This window comes from Episyrphus balteatus, chromosome 1 (genome assembly GCF_945859705.1).
Source record: "Episyrphus balteatus chromosome 1, idEpiBalt1.1, whole genome shotgun sequence".
NCBI classification, from domain to species: Eukaryota; Metazoa; Arthropoda; class Insecta; order Diptera; family Syrphidae; genus Episyrphus; species Episyrphus balteatus.
In genome coordinates this window covers 114,499,645-114,517,193 of record NC_079134.1, presented here as the reverse complement: position 1 = coordinate 114,517,193, position 17,549 = coordinate 114,499,645, and the positions used below count along the sequence as shown (strand labels likewise).

Here is a 17,549-nt window from a genome sequence, read left to right as displayed (position 1 = left end):
ATACTTATACGGATTTTGTTTCCATACAAAACACAACAGCTCAACTAATATTATCGAACGAATCAACATAATCCTAATCCAGCATAGCGTTCGCTAAAAATATGACCACATCCCCAAAATATGGTAAAATAGTTTGTTTGAATACCAAAAATTTTTTTTACTTTTAATTTTCGTTCATGTTCTAAAACTTCAACATTTTGAAAATAATCTTACTCAAGAGATTTCAGTATCACATAACAAATTCTTTTTTAAGTTCTGAGTTCTTGGGGGGGGTCATGACCCCGTGACCCCCCCCTTGTATACGCCGTTGACCCTGTATAACCATGTGACATTTCGGTAACAACCCACAAAAAACCATACGAGGCTTGTAAATTTCTTTATGTTTTTGTGGATTTAGGGAGAATTTATCGCTAAAACCAATAACTGGAGTTTCCTAAAAGTAATTTAATAATGATATTAAAATTTTGAAAACCATTGGTGGTTTAAAATCGCTAAATTTGGGCGAAAACAACCTAATAATAAAATAAGGAATAAAGGATACACCATGCATGGTACGGTTAAAAAAATTAACGAAGTGTGAATGTGATCTATTCTCATTTGAGAAACAAATATTCCGGGAGTAAAAAAAACTTGAATGGTTTACCTAGGGTACATTCTCTTAGCTTGAGATAATCTAAAGCAGTCTCACCGGCAAGATACGAGTATGAAGCAAAAAAATAAAATCAAAAAATTTAATTCAGTCTGGTTTTTCTTTTATCGTTTTATCAAAAAAAAATTATTTGACTAGATCACTTAATTTATTGAAAACAAAAAACTATTCAAAAATAAATTCATCTAACCAGAACACAAATAATCATGAAAACTAATCTAATCATCCCCTTGTGATTATTTATACATTTTTTTGTTCATTCTTTATAATTCACAGATTTTTTTTTAACCATGTGCTTGTTCATATAGAAATTAATTTCATTGTCAGTGGCGGTGGTTACTTGTGTCTTCTAGGCTTGTCTTTCGGGGTTACATACGAGCTCATGGTAGCTCTTTGGAAAAGAACATTAATTTGTAATTTTCTTCAATTAACCCTGGGGAAAGTCCCCGGGCCTAGGATAGAAAGTATCAAGGCGCAATTTTACGCCTATATTCCAGGGAAACTCTCCATTCTCTATTGGGAGGATTTCGATCTGAATAAATGCGTTTGGTGTTCTTGGAAATGTGCCAGATAGATTAGATATCGACAAATGTTGTGGAACATACAGAATGGGGCTTACTTCAGAAGATACAACACCGAACTTTTTGAAATTTTTGCACAACAGGGGATGACTTTTGATTGTAATGCTTTTGATCGAGAAGATCAGTTTCCAGAAGATACTCGTATTTGCTTTATGAAGATCTTGGTAATTTTTGATGATTCCTTGTACGAATTTGAAGAGACTTTTATGTCCTAGTTATAAAAGATTTTAGCAAGTAAATTTAAAAGAATAGGAAATAATAAAAAAAAGTTGAACACAAAATCTGAGAATTGTATTTAAATTTAATTACACCTTATTATGACTTCATTTGAGTCGATACACATTTGTTTAGATTTAATTTTACAAAAAACACTACATTTAACGCAAAACCATATAAACAAACACGTAACTAACCTGAATGCATTTCAGAGCGTATGCACTCCATCATCAGCAATCGCGACTAAGCTTAGTTCTCTTTTCTTTTAATTTTGTCTTTGGCACATTAGATTAAGAAGGCAAGACTCAATATTGGCGTTGTCTAAATTTAGTGCATTTGTGTTTTTTTGTATGTAAAACGATTCAAATGCATCCAATCGTCTGTGGTCATTTACTTGTTTGAGTAGGGTTACATCTTCGATGTTTATGTTGTTATGTTCATCATTTAAAATGTGTGACGAAATCGCAGATTTTTGTGACTGATTGAGACGGACACAATTCATATGTTCTTTAAATCTTGTCTCTATGCTTCGTTTTGTTTCACCATAATAGGTATTTACGTTTGCATATCACCACATTCAATCATGTAAATCCCTGACTTACTCAATGTTGTTGTTTTGTCTTTTGTAGAAAGGTTGTCATGTTGAAGTTTTTCACTTTTCGCGTATGTTTATAGATTAGTTTATCAATCATTTGTTCACCAAAACCATTTACACACCCAGTTGTTTTTATATACTCGTATTCTTTTTTATAATTCGAGATAGAAAGGGATAAACGGCATAATCTATGAACCATTGAGTGATACGCAGCTAATTTATGCTGTATTGGACAAAAAGAATCACTAGTAATGGTTCTCATAGTGCTTGTTGGTTTGTGAAATACACCAAATTCAACTTTATCATTTTTATATTGCGCTTCTAAATCGAGAAACGCGATTTTTCTTTTCACTTCAACTTCATAAGTGAATTTTATTGTTTTGAATTGGTTATTCAAAATTTCCAACGTTTTTTCTATTTCGTTTTTATGCACTACGGAAAACACATCACTAAATATTTTTTGCCGGAATTGAAAAAAGTTTTGCTTCATGCAAAGTTTTGCTATTTCAAAATAAACTTCTTTTTTCTCACTTTCGATTTCTATTTTATTTAAATATTTTTTAAATTCATTTAACGCGATGTTCACCGGGATATTAGGAAATAATGATGACACGTCAAAGCTAACCATTATTTCATCTTTTTGCAGTACTAAATCTTTGATTTTATCTACAAACTCAAAAGAGTTTTTTACAGACAAGCTTTCCAACTTCGGTAATTTTTTAACTTCATTCACTAACCACTTAGCCAATTCATAAGTTGGAGCATTAATGTTGGAGACGATTGGACGCATCTTTTTTCCTTGTTTATGTGTTTTTGGTAGTGCATACATTGTAGGCAAACTTGGGTTCGAAACAATCAATGATCTGATATATTGGACTTCATGCCGTTCAACGTCGAACCGTTATTAAATATGACAACCAAATCAAAGTTGAACAATCAACAAGTCGCGAAGACATTTCTTTTCTTCGAGCATGTAAAAGACATAAAGTGCATCCAAAATTTAGAAAGATCAGTGCTGCGGTACTAAATTATAGATCTAAACTTACTTACTTACTTAGGGTGACCAGCGCCGTAAGGCGGCTACAATCCGCTGTGGATTTGGGCCTCAACCAACAAGCTTCGCCAGCCAGCTCTATCCTTAGCTCGCTGCTTCCAGTTGCGCACGCCAAGTTGATTGAGGTCCCCTTCCACTTGGTTGCGCCACCTCAGACGAGGTCTTCCTCTACTGCGCCGTCCCTCTGGGTTGGAGTCGAAAACTTTCCGGGCCGGAGCGATCTAAAGGTGTCATTAAAAAAGCAGAAAATATGTGGCTTAATTTGGAAGTGAAACACAAATACAAAGAGTTAGCGGATTGTGAATTAAAATTATATAATCTGCATCTTGAAATTACAAGCAAATTAAACAAAAATGAGTTTGAGAAGTGGCTGAGTTTTGATAGAGCGGTTATGGTGAGAAAAGAAAATGAGGTAAAAACGAAAAAATACACGTTAAATAAAAAACTAAATCATTTAATTGAAAAAACTCCGTGCGTTAAATCAGAAACAACATTTATTGTCAACATTGTCAACGAATCCAACGAGAATTTTAGTGATGAAGAGTTGAATTTGTTAAATAAAGGTCTCAAATTTACACCAACTCCTTACAAAAGTGAAATTTTAGACGTGGTTGTTGATATTGAAACAATATTAAAGTATAAAGTGCCGTCAACTCAAAATGATATTCGCCGTACTGCTTCCAGTGTAATAAATGCAAATGTAAACTCAATCCAAAAATCGGAAATAGCAAAATTACAAAAAGCAAAATTTTTAATTAAAAAAAAGTAGAAAAAGAGCTGAGTGACTCTAGTATCTGCATCCTAGGAAGCAAAATCATATAAAAAACAATTTTTTTCTATCTCTGCGATAAATGCTTAACCGTTTGTGCTTCTTATGCTCTCCTCGTGGTTTAATATTAAAGTGAAACAACCAACTATGCTATCGCTAATAACAAACCATTTCGCCACTTATTATCTATTTTTTATTGCAATAATCGAAATTTAAAATATGCGCTATTGTTAATTGAGTACTCCGATTAACAAAAAATTTAATGTCTTTATAAAAGTTAATATCTACTTAAAAATTGCAGTATTTGCGAGGGTTTTCTAAATTTTTTAACTAACCTTAAGCTAACAGTTACAAAATTAAATAATGGTAACACTGGAAGAGAATGATTATAATGGTTCTGCAATCAATAGAATATTTAAACATGTTTTTAGTGAGAAAATGAGGTTTTCCAATCTAAATACTAGTTAAATGAACCTTTTTGGTGAAACACTTTTGCTTTTAATGGCATTTTTATTTTTATTTTTTTGGTCAAATACCAACAAACTATTAAATCTATACTTTAAGACATTTTCCCGAAATACAAAAAGAAACCGCTATAGTTATGAGAGAAAAATGTTTTTTGAATTTCTCAATTTTTTTAGGATGGGTACATCTTTTTCAAGAAAGCCATACATTCAAAATAAACCGTCAATTACATACTTTTATTGCAATTTCTTTGTAATATGTTGAACTATGTTTTCCATAAAATAGTCCGCCCTATGCGTCAGGGGGGGAAATTCTGAGAATTCATACGAATCCTGCTTCGAGGTGTGCTTCCGACAGGTAAAAAATCTCCGATTCGTGTTAGACCCACAAAATCCATGCCAGTATACTCCATTCTAGAGCAGGGGTCGAATCACGGCACACGATCACGATCATACGTTAACGGTTTTATTATTTCTGTCTCTATTTAATAAGTAGAAAAAGAAAGGGACACATAGCAACCATACGTTAATGAACGTACATATGCCGTAATTCGACCCCAGGTTTTTTTTATCAAATTAACTTGAACCGGCAAGAATGTTTGGAAAATTGTTGCCCGGATTGAAAACGCAAAAATTTGTCGGATTGTAGGTCCGTTCGTTTTTCGAAACACCTATGAACTCGCAAAATGTGTTCGAATACGGAATTCGGAACAGCTAAAATTTGAAAACGGGAGAAAAAAGAACTTGAACGGAAATCAGAACAGCCGTGATAAACATATTTAAAAAAAAATTGTTCTCAATTTTCAAATAATAAACGCTTTTATCTAAATTATTGATTGAATGAATATTAACAATTTTTTTTCTTTTTTCACAGATATCAACCGATCTTAGACAGAATGATTTCCCAAGTTTGGGACAGTGCTGCTGACATAACCGAAATACCAGTTGGACTTCCAAAATCAATTTTCCCTAAAAATCCTCGAATGGAAAGTGCTTTGCGTAACTACGTTCTGTAAGTAAATTGCCAATTTTTCAATTAATGCAGTTGGTAATAATAACTATTCTTTGACATAGGTACCACTTGAAAAAATTCAATAACCAAGCCACAGTCCACTACGTGCGATCCAGTCAAATGTTTCATTCAACATTGCTCAAAGCTCCGGCCCTATTTCTTACGTCTAAAAATGACCTAATTGGACCAGTATCATCGAACCGTGCTGTCAGCGATAATTGGGAAAGAGCCAACATTAAAGTTGAATTTAAAATCTGGGAGAATTCTTTACATGCAGCACATTACATAAGGCATCGAGACGAGTATCTTTCACTGTTGTTCAAACATTTGGAATATACAGGAGCATTAGAAAATTCCTCAGTTAAATCACGCGCTAAGTTATAAACTGATTAAAAGCATTCAAATAGCTATAAACAAATTAAATTTTAAGTTTAAATTTCAAAACAAAAATTATTAAAAAAAAAGAAAAAATCTGTGATTCATTATGATGAACTATTTTTTGAAATTACACTATAATTTTAACATAAAACACACCTAAACTTGATTTTTTTGTTGTTTTGGCCTCACCTGAATATATATAAAACCGATTTGAATATTTTAAAAAAAATATTTTTAAGTTATTTACAAGACCTTCAAATGAATAGTTTTTTATTTTTATTTTTTTCGTTGACTGTTAATTTGATATTATTAAAGTTTCGTTTTTTAATCCCAATAGTAATCCTGTTTTTACTTGTGTTTGAAAAAATCTTAAGAAAATCAGACGACAGTATTTTGTCTGCAAAGAAAATAATAATGATGTGTTTTACGAGGAGTAAAATAACATAAAACAACAAAATTATTCAAATGCATTTTTATTGGTGATTTGTGTGTTAAATCCAATCAGACTAAAACCAAGATTACAGAAGATAGGACACTCCAAATATTCTGAAAATCATTTTTATGTAGTTAATATTTTCAGTTAAATCATTTTCTGAATTAGTGAATGTTGCTAAAAATAAAATTGAGAAATTAATACCACATTATGAGTATGTATTAAGGGTATAATATAATTTTAAATGTATGAGTGTAAGATCTAAGGTCTTTTAAATGCATACTGCATGGCAATAGTAAAAAGGAATAGAAAGATGGGAAAGAATTTTGGTTGGTACTGTGAATTGAGAATAAGATGATTATTATCTCATATAATCGGCCTTATCACGTTTCCATCGAATCGGAAAATTTCTACGATTACCGAATGAAACAATCACAAAATCCGATTGTGTTGACGATTTGTATGAAATTTTCCTTTACGGACGAATTCCGATACGAATGGAATTCATAATAAGGCCGAAGCCACGGGTGGACTTCAAGCTGGAGGATAAATAAAAGAATGCTGCATAAGGTAGAGCTCGAAACCACACCTCCAGGTTAGCAGACAAGCACTACATCCACTGCACCATTCCCACATCAAAAGTCTAGAAAAATCTCATGTCCGCAAGTCACAATTTTCAAACCGCCAGGTGAAGATTTCCAAAATTGAATGCGTTATGAATGATACTTTTTATTATGACCAATGATCTACCTAATAGATCATGATTACAAATTAATACGATCTGGATCAATGTGGTTTCAGATTTGTATATTCATCTCTTTTTCGCTCATGTTTGTTTATTACACAATTCATGATCCATCTCTTACTTTTTAAAGCTTATATGAACTAATTATTGGTTCAATAAAAGTGATCCTGATAGAAAGCAGGATTAAATGTTGTTTTTGTTCTACGTGTAAAATTGATCCTGATCCACATGAATAGTGAAGAGAAGATGTGCTTTAGTGCATATCCTAAAATTTTCCTTTATCTCAAAAAATACTATTCTTTCATAGGTACATATTACATACATATATATACTTTTTTAATGAATTATTTGGATTCTTAATGGAGAGTTTCATGCAAAATTTGGTTACTATGCCATAACTTTTAATAGGTTTTCGAAAGTTTGGTACTAATAATGCGGGACAACACATGATAAAATGACCCTGAAAGTAGCAGACAACAGACAAAAAAAATCTTTGGCAGCGGCTATCTAAGAAATAAGAATAAAAAATGGATTTCTGTAAATGGCGATTTGTTGTAATTTGGATTTTGAATATGTGCCATTTTTTATGTTTTTTATTTCGGTAATGTGTAAAATTTTACAGTAAAAATAAAACTTTGGCAAGCTCTCCTGGGCTAACGAATGGACATTATTTAATGAAATTGAAACAGTATACTTACTTCTCAAAACTCTAAATGTGCTATTTTTTAGTTTTTCGATTTTTTGCTTAGATCATTTGGCAGCTCATAACTTCCTCAAAAATGACTATTTTTGAGTAAATAAAAAATATACATAAAGTATTTTGAATAATCTACATGTGCTATTTTTTAGATTTTCAAATTTTGTAATGGGTGATTTTAAATTTCAAAAAACTAATTTTTAAAAGTTTGGCCGCGGATATAAAAGCCAATATTAATCTTAAAAAACATGTGCTAATTTTGAAAATCTCGATTCGCGCTTCAACCTTCAAAATCGCGACTTGCGGACATGAGATTATTCTAGACTTTTGAGGTATGTTATAGAATGCCAAACCGAAGGTATTGAACAAAAAAATTTCTATTAGCATTCATTCCGAGGTTTATTTGACTGGATTAGTATATATATATTTTTTTTTTTTTTAATTTTTTTAAAATTAAGTTTTTTTTTTTAATTTAAAATTAAAAAATTCAAAATTTGAAAATCTAAAAAATAGCACATGTAGGTTTTGAAAAAACAAATAAATGCATATTTTTTTTTTGTTTTTTAAGATTAATATTGGCTTTTATATCCGCGGCCAAACTTTTAAAAATTAGTTTTTTTGAAATTCAAAATCACCCATTACAAAATTTGAAAATCTAAAAAATAGCACATGTAGATTATTCAAAATACTTTATGTATATTTTTTATTTACTCAAAAATAGTCATTTTTGAGGAAGTTATGAGCTGCCAAATGATCTAAGCAAAAAATCGAAAAACTAAGAAATAGCACATTTAGAGTTTTGAGAAGTAAGTATACTGTTTCAATTTCATTAAATAATGTCCATTCGTTAGCCCAGGAGAGCTTGCCAAAGTTTTATTTTTACTGTAAAATTTTACACATTACCGAAATAAAAAAAAATAAAAAATGGCACATATTCAAAATCCAAATTACAACAAATCGCCATTTACAGAAATCCATTTTTTATTCTTGTTTCTTAGATATCCGCTGCCAAAGATTTTTTTTGTCTGTTGTCTCCTACTTTCAGGGTCATATGATAAAGGGGTATTCGGCCATATAGAGGTATCTGTGGGAGCAGAAAATTCGCCGATTTCATACGAATCATGCTTCGAAATGTACTTCGTATGAAATTGGACAAATTGCATTGAATTTTTCGGAATGTCAGACATGTCATTACGATAATAGAGAATTCAGAAAAAGTTGATCCGTAATTTTGTCCGTTTGTTTCCCTCTATCCCAATTCAAACCACTGAAGGGATTCTGCAAATGTTTTAATTAAAAGTATATTGTGTAAACGTAAACGATGCCTACTGACGGATGTAAGGATTTTTGTATTAAAATGTTTGCAGTTAAAACAGCCTGAATTCATTAATGCTTGATGCTTTTGGATCAAAAGTAGACATTTCTGGTGCAAAACGTGATTGTTTGTATGTAGATATGTGTCATACAAAAATTTGTAATGCAAAAGCAACGACGCGTTTATAATTCTCCCATACTTTTTCAGCTATTATGAGCTATTTCTTAGATTTTTGTTTGTTAGAAACTCTGTTTTCAAAACTTTAAAAAATGTACTTTATATTGAATTTGAATAGCCATTCAAGATACAAATCAATTTTTTTTGTTTACATATTTCTGCTGCGATGAGACAGATTGTCTAGCTTAGTGGTAACCTCTCCCAAATTATTACTTAAATGCTTATTCCTATTTGAATTTGGTTTCTCAGTATGAATTGAACTGTAGATATGGTTCAATTCTACTGTATAATAAGATACCTATTTAATGTCATATTAAATACATTAAACTACCGAAAGCAAATTCTCCTCCATTTGTTGCAGAATACCAAATTTGTACTCGTGGAGTTGAGTACCTTCAAAACAAAAATTATAAAACGAGGTAGATTGGATTTTAAAATAACGTCACGATGGCTGGTTAGTATTCACAATGACGACAACGATGATGATGATTATAAAAATAGGAGTGTCATCTTGGAGTTTAAATATGGGGCACTAAAAGATTCCATCTACAAACTACAATTCATACAGTCAAAAGATATTATTCAACCTTCCAGACCTACTTATATTCTACAAGATAAAACGGTTGTACTCTATACGGATCATTAGGTATTGTTATGAGTTTTTTTTTTAATTTCCTCTGTTTTGTGATTTTTTGATATCTATGATGCCATTTTGTCCAAAAAATGGGAATTGTTATATAAATAATATACATATGTATTTGCTCTCGGTGTTGGGTTAGTCTTTATTCTTAATAAATTCATAAAGATCCTGTCATGTCAAATAATCAGCCTTATCACGAATTCCATTCTTATTTTCTTAGACTCCTGAAAAAACAATAAAAATCCGATCGTGGTACGATTTGTATGAAATTTTCGATTACGAACGGAATCCGTGATTGTTTTTTCGGGAATCGTAGCAAATTTCCGATACGAATAGAATTCGTGATTAGGCCGATTAATGGGGTTTTCGTTTGGTACAAAAATCAATTTATTTTCTGATTTAGATCTGTCAAAAAACTAATTTTGACAATTTTTGCCTTCGTTTGGCCAAAAAATTGATTTATTTTTTGATTTTGGATCAATTTTCCAGATCTGGATTTTTCGGCAGATTTACCCCCCCTATGCAGTATTATTGGAATCTGTCTGTTTGAAAAGTTTTTGTATGATAATAGTTTGTTTCGGTTTCAAGAAATAATTAAAATAGTTTTGAATTCAAATGGAAGTATTTTTAAGTGAATTAATTTATTCGTCCAGCTAATATTCGGATAAAAAAAAAACAACGATCGATCAAAATTGACAACTGCAATCGTTGCCTGGTTCACAGACACAAATACACAGATACACACCAATACTATAGCAAATAAAAATCAATCTGAATTCGTTTCGTAACGAAAAAAATCAATTTATAGATCAAAATATAAATTTACCAAACGAAAACCCCATAACTTTCCGTTTTTATTTAATAGTTCCGTGTATTCATTTTAACCAAAAATGACCAAGAACAGACTTATTCACAATAAAATTATCTAAAAAAGGATATACGAATGCATTTCGTGAGCTAATTAAATTCAATTTTATAGTTGTTCAAAGTCCGTGTTTGTCTCGCGAGGTGAGGGCAAAATGAAATTTTTTCAAATATCTAATATCAATTTCGTTCAGTTTTGGCTATAGGAACTATTAGGCTAGGCCACACATGCGATTTTGATCGCGCGATTATTCAGTCGCAAATTAGATGACAAGACACAATTTTCAAATTTTTAATCGCGGGAAGCATGTGTGCTCACAGGCTTTGAAATCCTTGTGATCCATTTTTGCGACTGAATAATCGCGCGACTAAAATCGCATGTGTGCGCCTAGCCTACACCGAGAGCCCACAGCAAATTTTGGGAGTGGAGGTATAACCAAATTGCGAGTATGCAGTTTTATAGCCTTATGCGTTCTCATAACGAATTTGAAAGTCTTGCAGCTTTAAATCGTGGCATTATATTTATTTCGGGAGGTTAAATATCGCAAGTATTCCAATTAACATAAATTTACATTCTGAATTAAAGACTGGTGCTCTGTTATTTCTCCTAATCCTGAGTACCTCAATCTTGGCGATGCGACAAATAGAACTCAACATATAAGCTTTTTGAACTAACCATATCGGCTCTATTTTTGGAGAGTTCTGAATTCAAAAAAATAAACGAAAAATTAAACAGAAAAGTCCCCAAAACAAAGCCGCTTAAACAGCTTATATTTTGAGTTCTATTGATCGCTTCGTCAAGATTCATGTCTTCAAGCTTAGGGGAAATGTCAAAGCATCAGTCCTTATATTCATAATATGAGTTCGTGTTCATTTAGCCGACTCACATCAATTGGAAAACTCCCGGTATTTAAAAGCTCATTTCTAAGGCTATAAAACTGCATACTCACATTTTGGTTATAACTCCACTCCCCAAATTTGATGTGGTTTCTTAGACTATATAGACATAAAACCCAATTTTGATCCATGGAAGTCAGTTTTGTTTTTTTTCATAAAAATGATTATAATTTTTTTATAATTTGTATTAACTAATAAGATTTTTCAAAAATAAAAAGTTACAAATACGCCACAGTGACCCGCAGTTAGGGCGCAAACAAAATACATAATTAAAACAAATTTATAGCTGACTAAACAATTACACCAGTTCACCTATGTTGACTATTCAATATATGTCAAAATTTTACATATGGAATGCTTAGATTTCGGGGCCATTAAGCGAAAATGGGTTAAGTATTTTTTAACCACTTACCAGAAATCAAATTATAAAACAAAATGGTAGAAGTTGGCGTAACTTTATATTTTTTTATCTGATAGGAAAAAATACTGCGAAAATAATGTAGTACTAAGTTTTAAGGTAGGTACCAAGGGCTACTATATAACTTTTTTGTTAATTTTTCTTTTTCAGCTTTCGTAAAAAAACATATAAAACTCTCACCTTAAATGATCAAAATTAAAAAAGAAGTTTGCTTAATCGAAAAAAAATTATGTTTTAAATAAAGTTAATGGCGCAAAATTTTAAACGATTAACTTTAATGTTCAATTCAATTTTGTTTTATTGAACATACTATTTACAATTGACTTAAGCTTAACTTATTTCTAATAAGATACATTGATTGATATAAATTTTTTTGGCACATATGGGGGCCTAACCTTATACAATGAATAATAGATAAAATATAAATAAATATAGTACATGAATAGGCTTAATTTTACAAGTCTGCTGACTAGGTTATCCTCGGGGTGTTCCATTCCGGTTGTCCAGTATTAAGTTTAATGTTTAAAAGAAGAATTTGCTAATTTTAAACGATTTTAACAAGTTAGGTACTATTTCTTAACATTTTACTAATGTTAAAATCAGAAAATGGCTGCTTTAACTTTTAGTAACTTGTTAAATTCATATGAAATCTGTCATTTTCCTCGAAAAAAATAATCTAAATTTTATTTGAGATAATTAAGTTGTGTTTTTTAGCCCTGATTTTTCAATCGTCAGTTAGACTATCAGAAGAATAAATGTCAATATAAAAAAAATTTGTATTCCTAGAAATAGCCTCTAACTGAGTTTTATCTGACTATTGAAAAATTGGCCCTTAATAGAATAGAAAGAAAAAAGTCGATCCGACAAGCACTAACTTCTGACTTAGAATAAAAGTAACGGATCGTCATGGCGTGGTAAATATGGTTGTCACATAATGCAGTGCCTATTTATTTATGACATAACGGTTAAACTCATGAAATGCTTCATTTTTTATGTTATGCTTTTGTTCAGCTTTTTGGTATAAATACTCCTATGTGCGTCGACGGATTTAACACAGGCGGCGATTTAAAGCTGCCAGACTTTTGTTTTTAATTCGTTATTAAAACGCATTAGGTTATAAAATTGCATACTTACTCAATTTTTGGTTATAACTCCACTCCTCTTGCTTTGGGCTCTAAGGTTACGGCCACGTCCTGAGCGGCTGAGCGTCAATCCTGAGCGTCAAAACTAAATTAGAACGTATGAAAATGTATTGGGGTGGCTACATACACCCTGAGCGGCTGAGCGGCAATCCTGAGCGGTTGAGCGTCAATCCTGAGCGGCTGAGCGACGTCGCTCAGCCGCTCAGCCCTGTTCTATTTTTTTTGAAATCCTGAGCACATTATTTTTTTTCATTAAAATAAAAAAAAAATAATTAGGCCCCGACAGGAATCGAACCTGGGACTCGAATCTTTGTCTGTTTAAGAAGCTATAGCCTAAACGGATGGATCAATTCTCTTCAAACTTGCTATGTAGCAGATTTTGGAGATTGTGCAGATGATTGTATGGAATTAATTTTTTTAGAACCTTATCTAACCATACATGTGATGCACTTATCCTAGAAAAGTATGATTTTCTCAAAAACTCTTAACGATTAAAATTAAAAAAAATAAGTGTAGGTTTTTGGATAAGGCCTATCTTTAAACAAAGATTTTTTCGAAAGTCATTATTAACGGTACCTGTCATAGAACCGTTTTTTTAAACTCTGAATTTCTCGCAAACGACTTATTAAATTTTATTAAAATTTTTTGTACAAAAGCATTTATATAGTCTTAGTATAAATCAAAAATAAAATTTTGAAGAAATGCATTTTTACATTTTTGAAAAAATGTTGATTTATTTTTTTGAAAAATCAAATTTTTTCAAAACAGGTCATTAGATTCTTTTGAAATTTTGGTTTTAGGCGTTGATCTATAATAACTACAATATGGCATACCAACTTTATTTTATTTAGAATAATAAAATAAAAAAAAAAATAGGCACTTCTAGGAATCGAACCTGAATACTCATCGAATATTTTGCACTTGTAGGGTTTTGAAATTGCCGCTCAGTATCGCCGCTCAGGACGTGGCCACCTAGTCGCTCAGGATTGACGCTCAGCCGCTCAGACGTTCAGACGCTCAGACGCTTAGCCGTTCAGGACGTGGCCGTAGCCGCAGACTAATTTACAATTATTGAATTCAACAAAACATGGTTCTACAGAAAAAAGTAAGTAATTGAGTTTCTTTTAAACTTGGAACTGTTAACTAATTTATAACAAAATGTAGTATAAAATATCTTACTAAATTCATTTTCTCCAACTTAATATACAATGAGCCACATCCATACACCACTGTCTAAGCTGCTTCTAAGAAAGACTGGAATTTATCCTATTCAAATAACATTGGATAAAGCTCAGTCTAAAAACAGGTCTAAAAAAGACTTGAATATGCCCCAATCATGTTTAAATTAAAGAATAAAAGTAAAATATACAAAAAATTTAAATTATGGACAGGGTAGGCAGAACAAAGTTCAAGGTAAGGGTTTTCCGAAATTTCACAAGAAGTGCATTTAACTGAAAACCGTAATAGTTCAGTCAATGAGAAGTCAAATGCAGGGGATCCGAAAAAAGTTGTGACGTCAGCAAAGTTTCAATGCAGTATTGAAGAGCGGTTAATCCTGAGTATAAATCTCAGTTTGCATATCGATTGGTCTTGTGGGGCGTCCGCCATTTAAAAAAAAACGCATTAGTTTCAATATCTCGGGAACGACTGGTCGGACAGAAAATTTGCGAAGACTTTCGAGTCTTTGGCATCACTCCCAAATTAGCTGCGTTCCTTTGGAAATATTTTTCTACTTTTTAGTACTTAAAGCTGCTTTGAACTACTTTTTCAGTATAGCAAAGTAGATCAAAGTAGTTTTAAGTACTAAAAAGTAGATAAATATTTCCAAAGGAACGCAGCTATTATAATGCCATTTCATTCATCCCGTGTGTTTTATAGTGACAAATATTTTGACCACAAACTCGTGACGGGCTCATTTTAACGATATAAAGTTTTCCCACTTACTGTCGTAGTTGTTTGGAACAGCAAAAAAAAGAAACTGTCTTTTTCTTTCAATGCCAATGTCTTGACCTAGCTGGGAATAGAACACTTTTTCTTTGAAGTGAATTTTTCAGTGACATATGTAGAAAAGCTCTCAGTATCAAAGATCAAAGACTTGATCTCATTCATCAATGCAACAAAATGGTTTTAGGACAACCTCCGGGCACATCGGCTGCCTGTGCCTTTTGTGCTAGTGCTGATAGGTTGTAGGCTTTCAAATACGTTGAGCGACGCACTCCGTCATTAAGCAAGTATGCTTATAACCGCCTATCTACGAGTACCTGCCTAGTGCTACCAATTTTAGATTTTCTAATAAAACAGAGGTCATTATATTACAATTCTAGCAAAATGATGCCCAGTTACACTATGGCAAATGTTACGCATACGCCACAGTCTTCCATTACAAATTATAAAAATTTTAAAATTGTATGTAACGCTGGTACTGGCACAAGCGACTTCGTGCGCTTTATATCTAAACTTTGAGGTAGAGCAAAAGAAAACCGATTTTACTCTCAAGACTTAAATGTAGTTTCTTGTGCACTTTGGGTTCTGAACCCTCTAAAAACGTTATGGTAAAAGGTTAGTGTAAGCGATTTTGTCATGTCATCTGATGACTTTTGTTATGAATGTTGCACTGAAAAAAAAAGAATAAGAACTTTGATTCTTCGTTTGTTTAATTTAAAAAATCAAACGTGAACTAAGTTGAAATAACTATGTTGAAGTTCCCTTTTCCATTTTAAAAGTGGCAATCCTAATTTTTTTACCACTAAGCTATGAGTTAAGTAATTCGGGGGTCACCTCTCCGGCTATCGTACTAGTGCTCGTACCTGGTCTATCTAGATGACCGACTAGAGATTGCAATCCCGGGAAGATTTTCCGATCCCGGGATTTCGGGATTTAAAAAATTCAATTCAAAATTCAGACTCAACTTGGGAGGCAAAAAACAAGTTTTATGCATTAGTTTTATTATTAACAACGGACGAAGAACAAAAAAAGTATTATTCTTCATAAAAACAAACAAAACAAGTAAAACAAAAACAATATAGCTTTAAACAAAAACTAAAAAATATTCCTAACGGAATAAACTATAGACCAGTGCCAATAATTTTTGAAAAAAAAAAAATATTAGCAGCATATGGGATACGATTACTGTCAAAAGTAGACCTCCTATCGAAAAAAGTTAAAAGCAAAAGTTGTAGATCGTAAAAGTTACTACAGCTTTTACTTTAACCATTTTTTTATATAACCTCAAAATATTGAAAAAAATGCAAAAATACGATTTTTTTATTTTTTGATTTTATCTTTTACAAAAATGGTTGGATTTTAACAAAACTTGGTCAAAAATTACTATGTGTTTAAAATTTTTTTTGAGCAAAAACTTAATTTTGGACGAATTTAATTTGAAAAAATAGCCTATTTTTCAAACAAAAAAGTTACCGAAAAAATTTTTGATTTTTGAAAAGTTTGGAATGCAATTATTTATATTAAAACCTATTATTTAAGAAAAAAATTGAAAAAAAAAAACAAAAAAATGATTTTTAAGATCGATTTTTCCGTAAATGACAGTAATATTGGCGAGAAATAATTTTCCATAGTAACTAAATTATACTTTTCCAATGGCCTTTAACCTTCTCAATTTGAATCTAGCATTAGAACAGCACTAACGTGAAAAGTTTTTGAGATATTGAATTTTGGACGTCCAAAACACACATTTTTGTGATGTTTTGCATCTCAAAAACGTGATGTGATAGAATTTTTTTGACTTCGGATTCGAGCTCAACGCACAAAAAAACCATTAGAAAAATATATTTTGATTTCTATAAAAAAAACTTTTTGACTAGTGAAATTGCACAAGGCATTCGATTTTTTCTGCCCTGTTCGATTTCTCTAATATAACAAAGTAATTTTTGACCAAGTTTTGTTAAAATCCAACCATTTTTGTAAAAGATAAAAATAAAAAAATCGTATTTTTTTATTTTTTTCAATATTTTGAGGTTACCTATATAAAAAAATGGTTAAAGTAAAAGCTGTAGTAACTTTTACGATCTACAACTTTTGCTTTTAACTTTTTTCGATAGGAGGTCTACTTTTGACAGTAATCGTAAAAAACACGATTTTTGACACCCACCCCACTTTTTAGCCCACCCACCCGCTTTACCCCAATTTGTTTGTGGGCAATTTATTTTTCCACTTTCATACACCATTTATCCTAAATTTTCCAACCACCCATATGCTGCTAAATTTTCCAACCACCCATATGCTGCTAATAATTTTTTCAACTTTTGCCCTCTGAAAACCAGATTGGCACTGGTCTAATATTCTAAACATTAATTTATAATTAATTCAGTCTGTAGGTTTAGTTAAGAAGTAATTAAAAAAAAATAGATATTAAATTGAATTAATTTGGAATTATTTTTATAATAAAATCGAATAAAAAGCAAAGGATCCAATGTTTTGGCTGCAAGTCTGCTTCTAAATTTGGTTCCAAAACTTGCAGCAGCAGAAAATGCTCGCTCGGGTTCA

General features: G+C 31.6%; 1 protein-coding gene across 4 annotated transcripts in view; it reads left to right on the top strand.

Annotated features, from left to right (window-relative positions):
• Nucleotides 1–6,052, top strand: part of LOC129914973 (uncharacterized) — a 37,916-nt gene extending 31,864 nt beyond the window's left edge. For all 4 annotated transcript variants that reach the window (XM_055994428.1, XM_055994447.1, XM_055994435.1 and 1 more), the window contains 2 exons: nucleotides 5,203–5,340; nucleotides 5,403–6,052. In XM_055994428.1, the coding sequence (XP_055850403.1) occupies nucleotides 5,203–5,340; nucleotides 5,403–5,724 (460 nt within the window). In that variant the 3' untranslated portion in view covers nucleotides 5,725–6,052. The remainder of the gene's footprint in view (nucleotides 1–5,202; nucleotides 5,341–5,402) is intronic.
• Nucleotides 6,053–17,549: the final 11,497 nt, after the last annotated feature.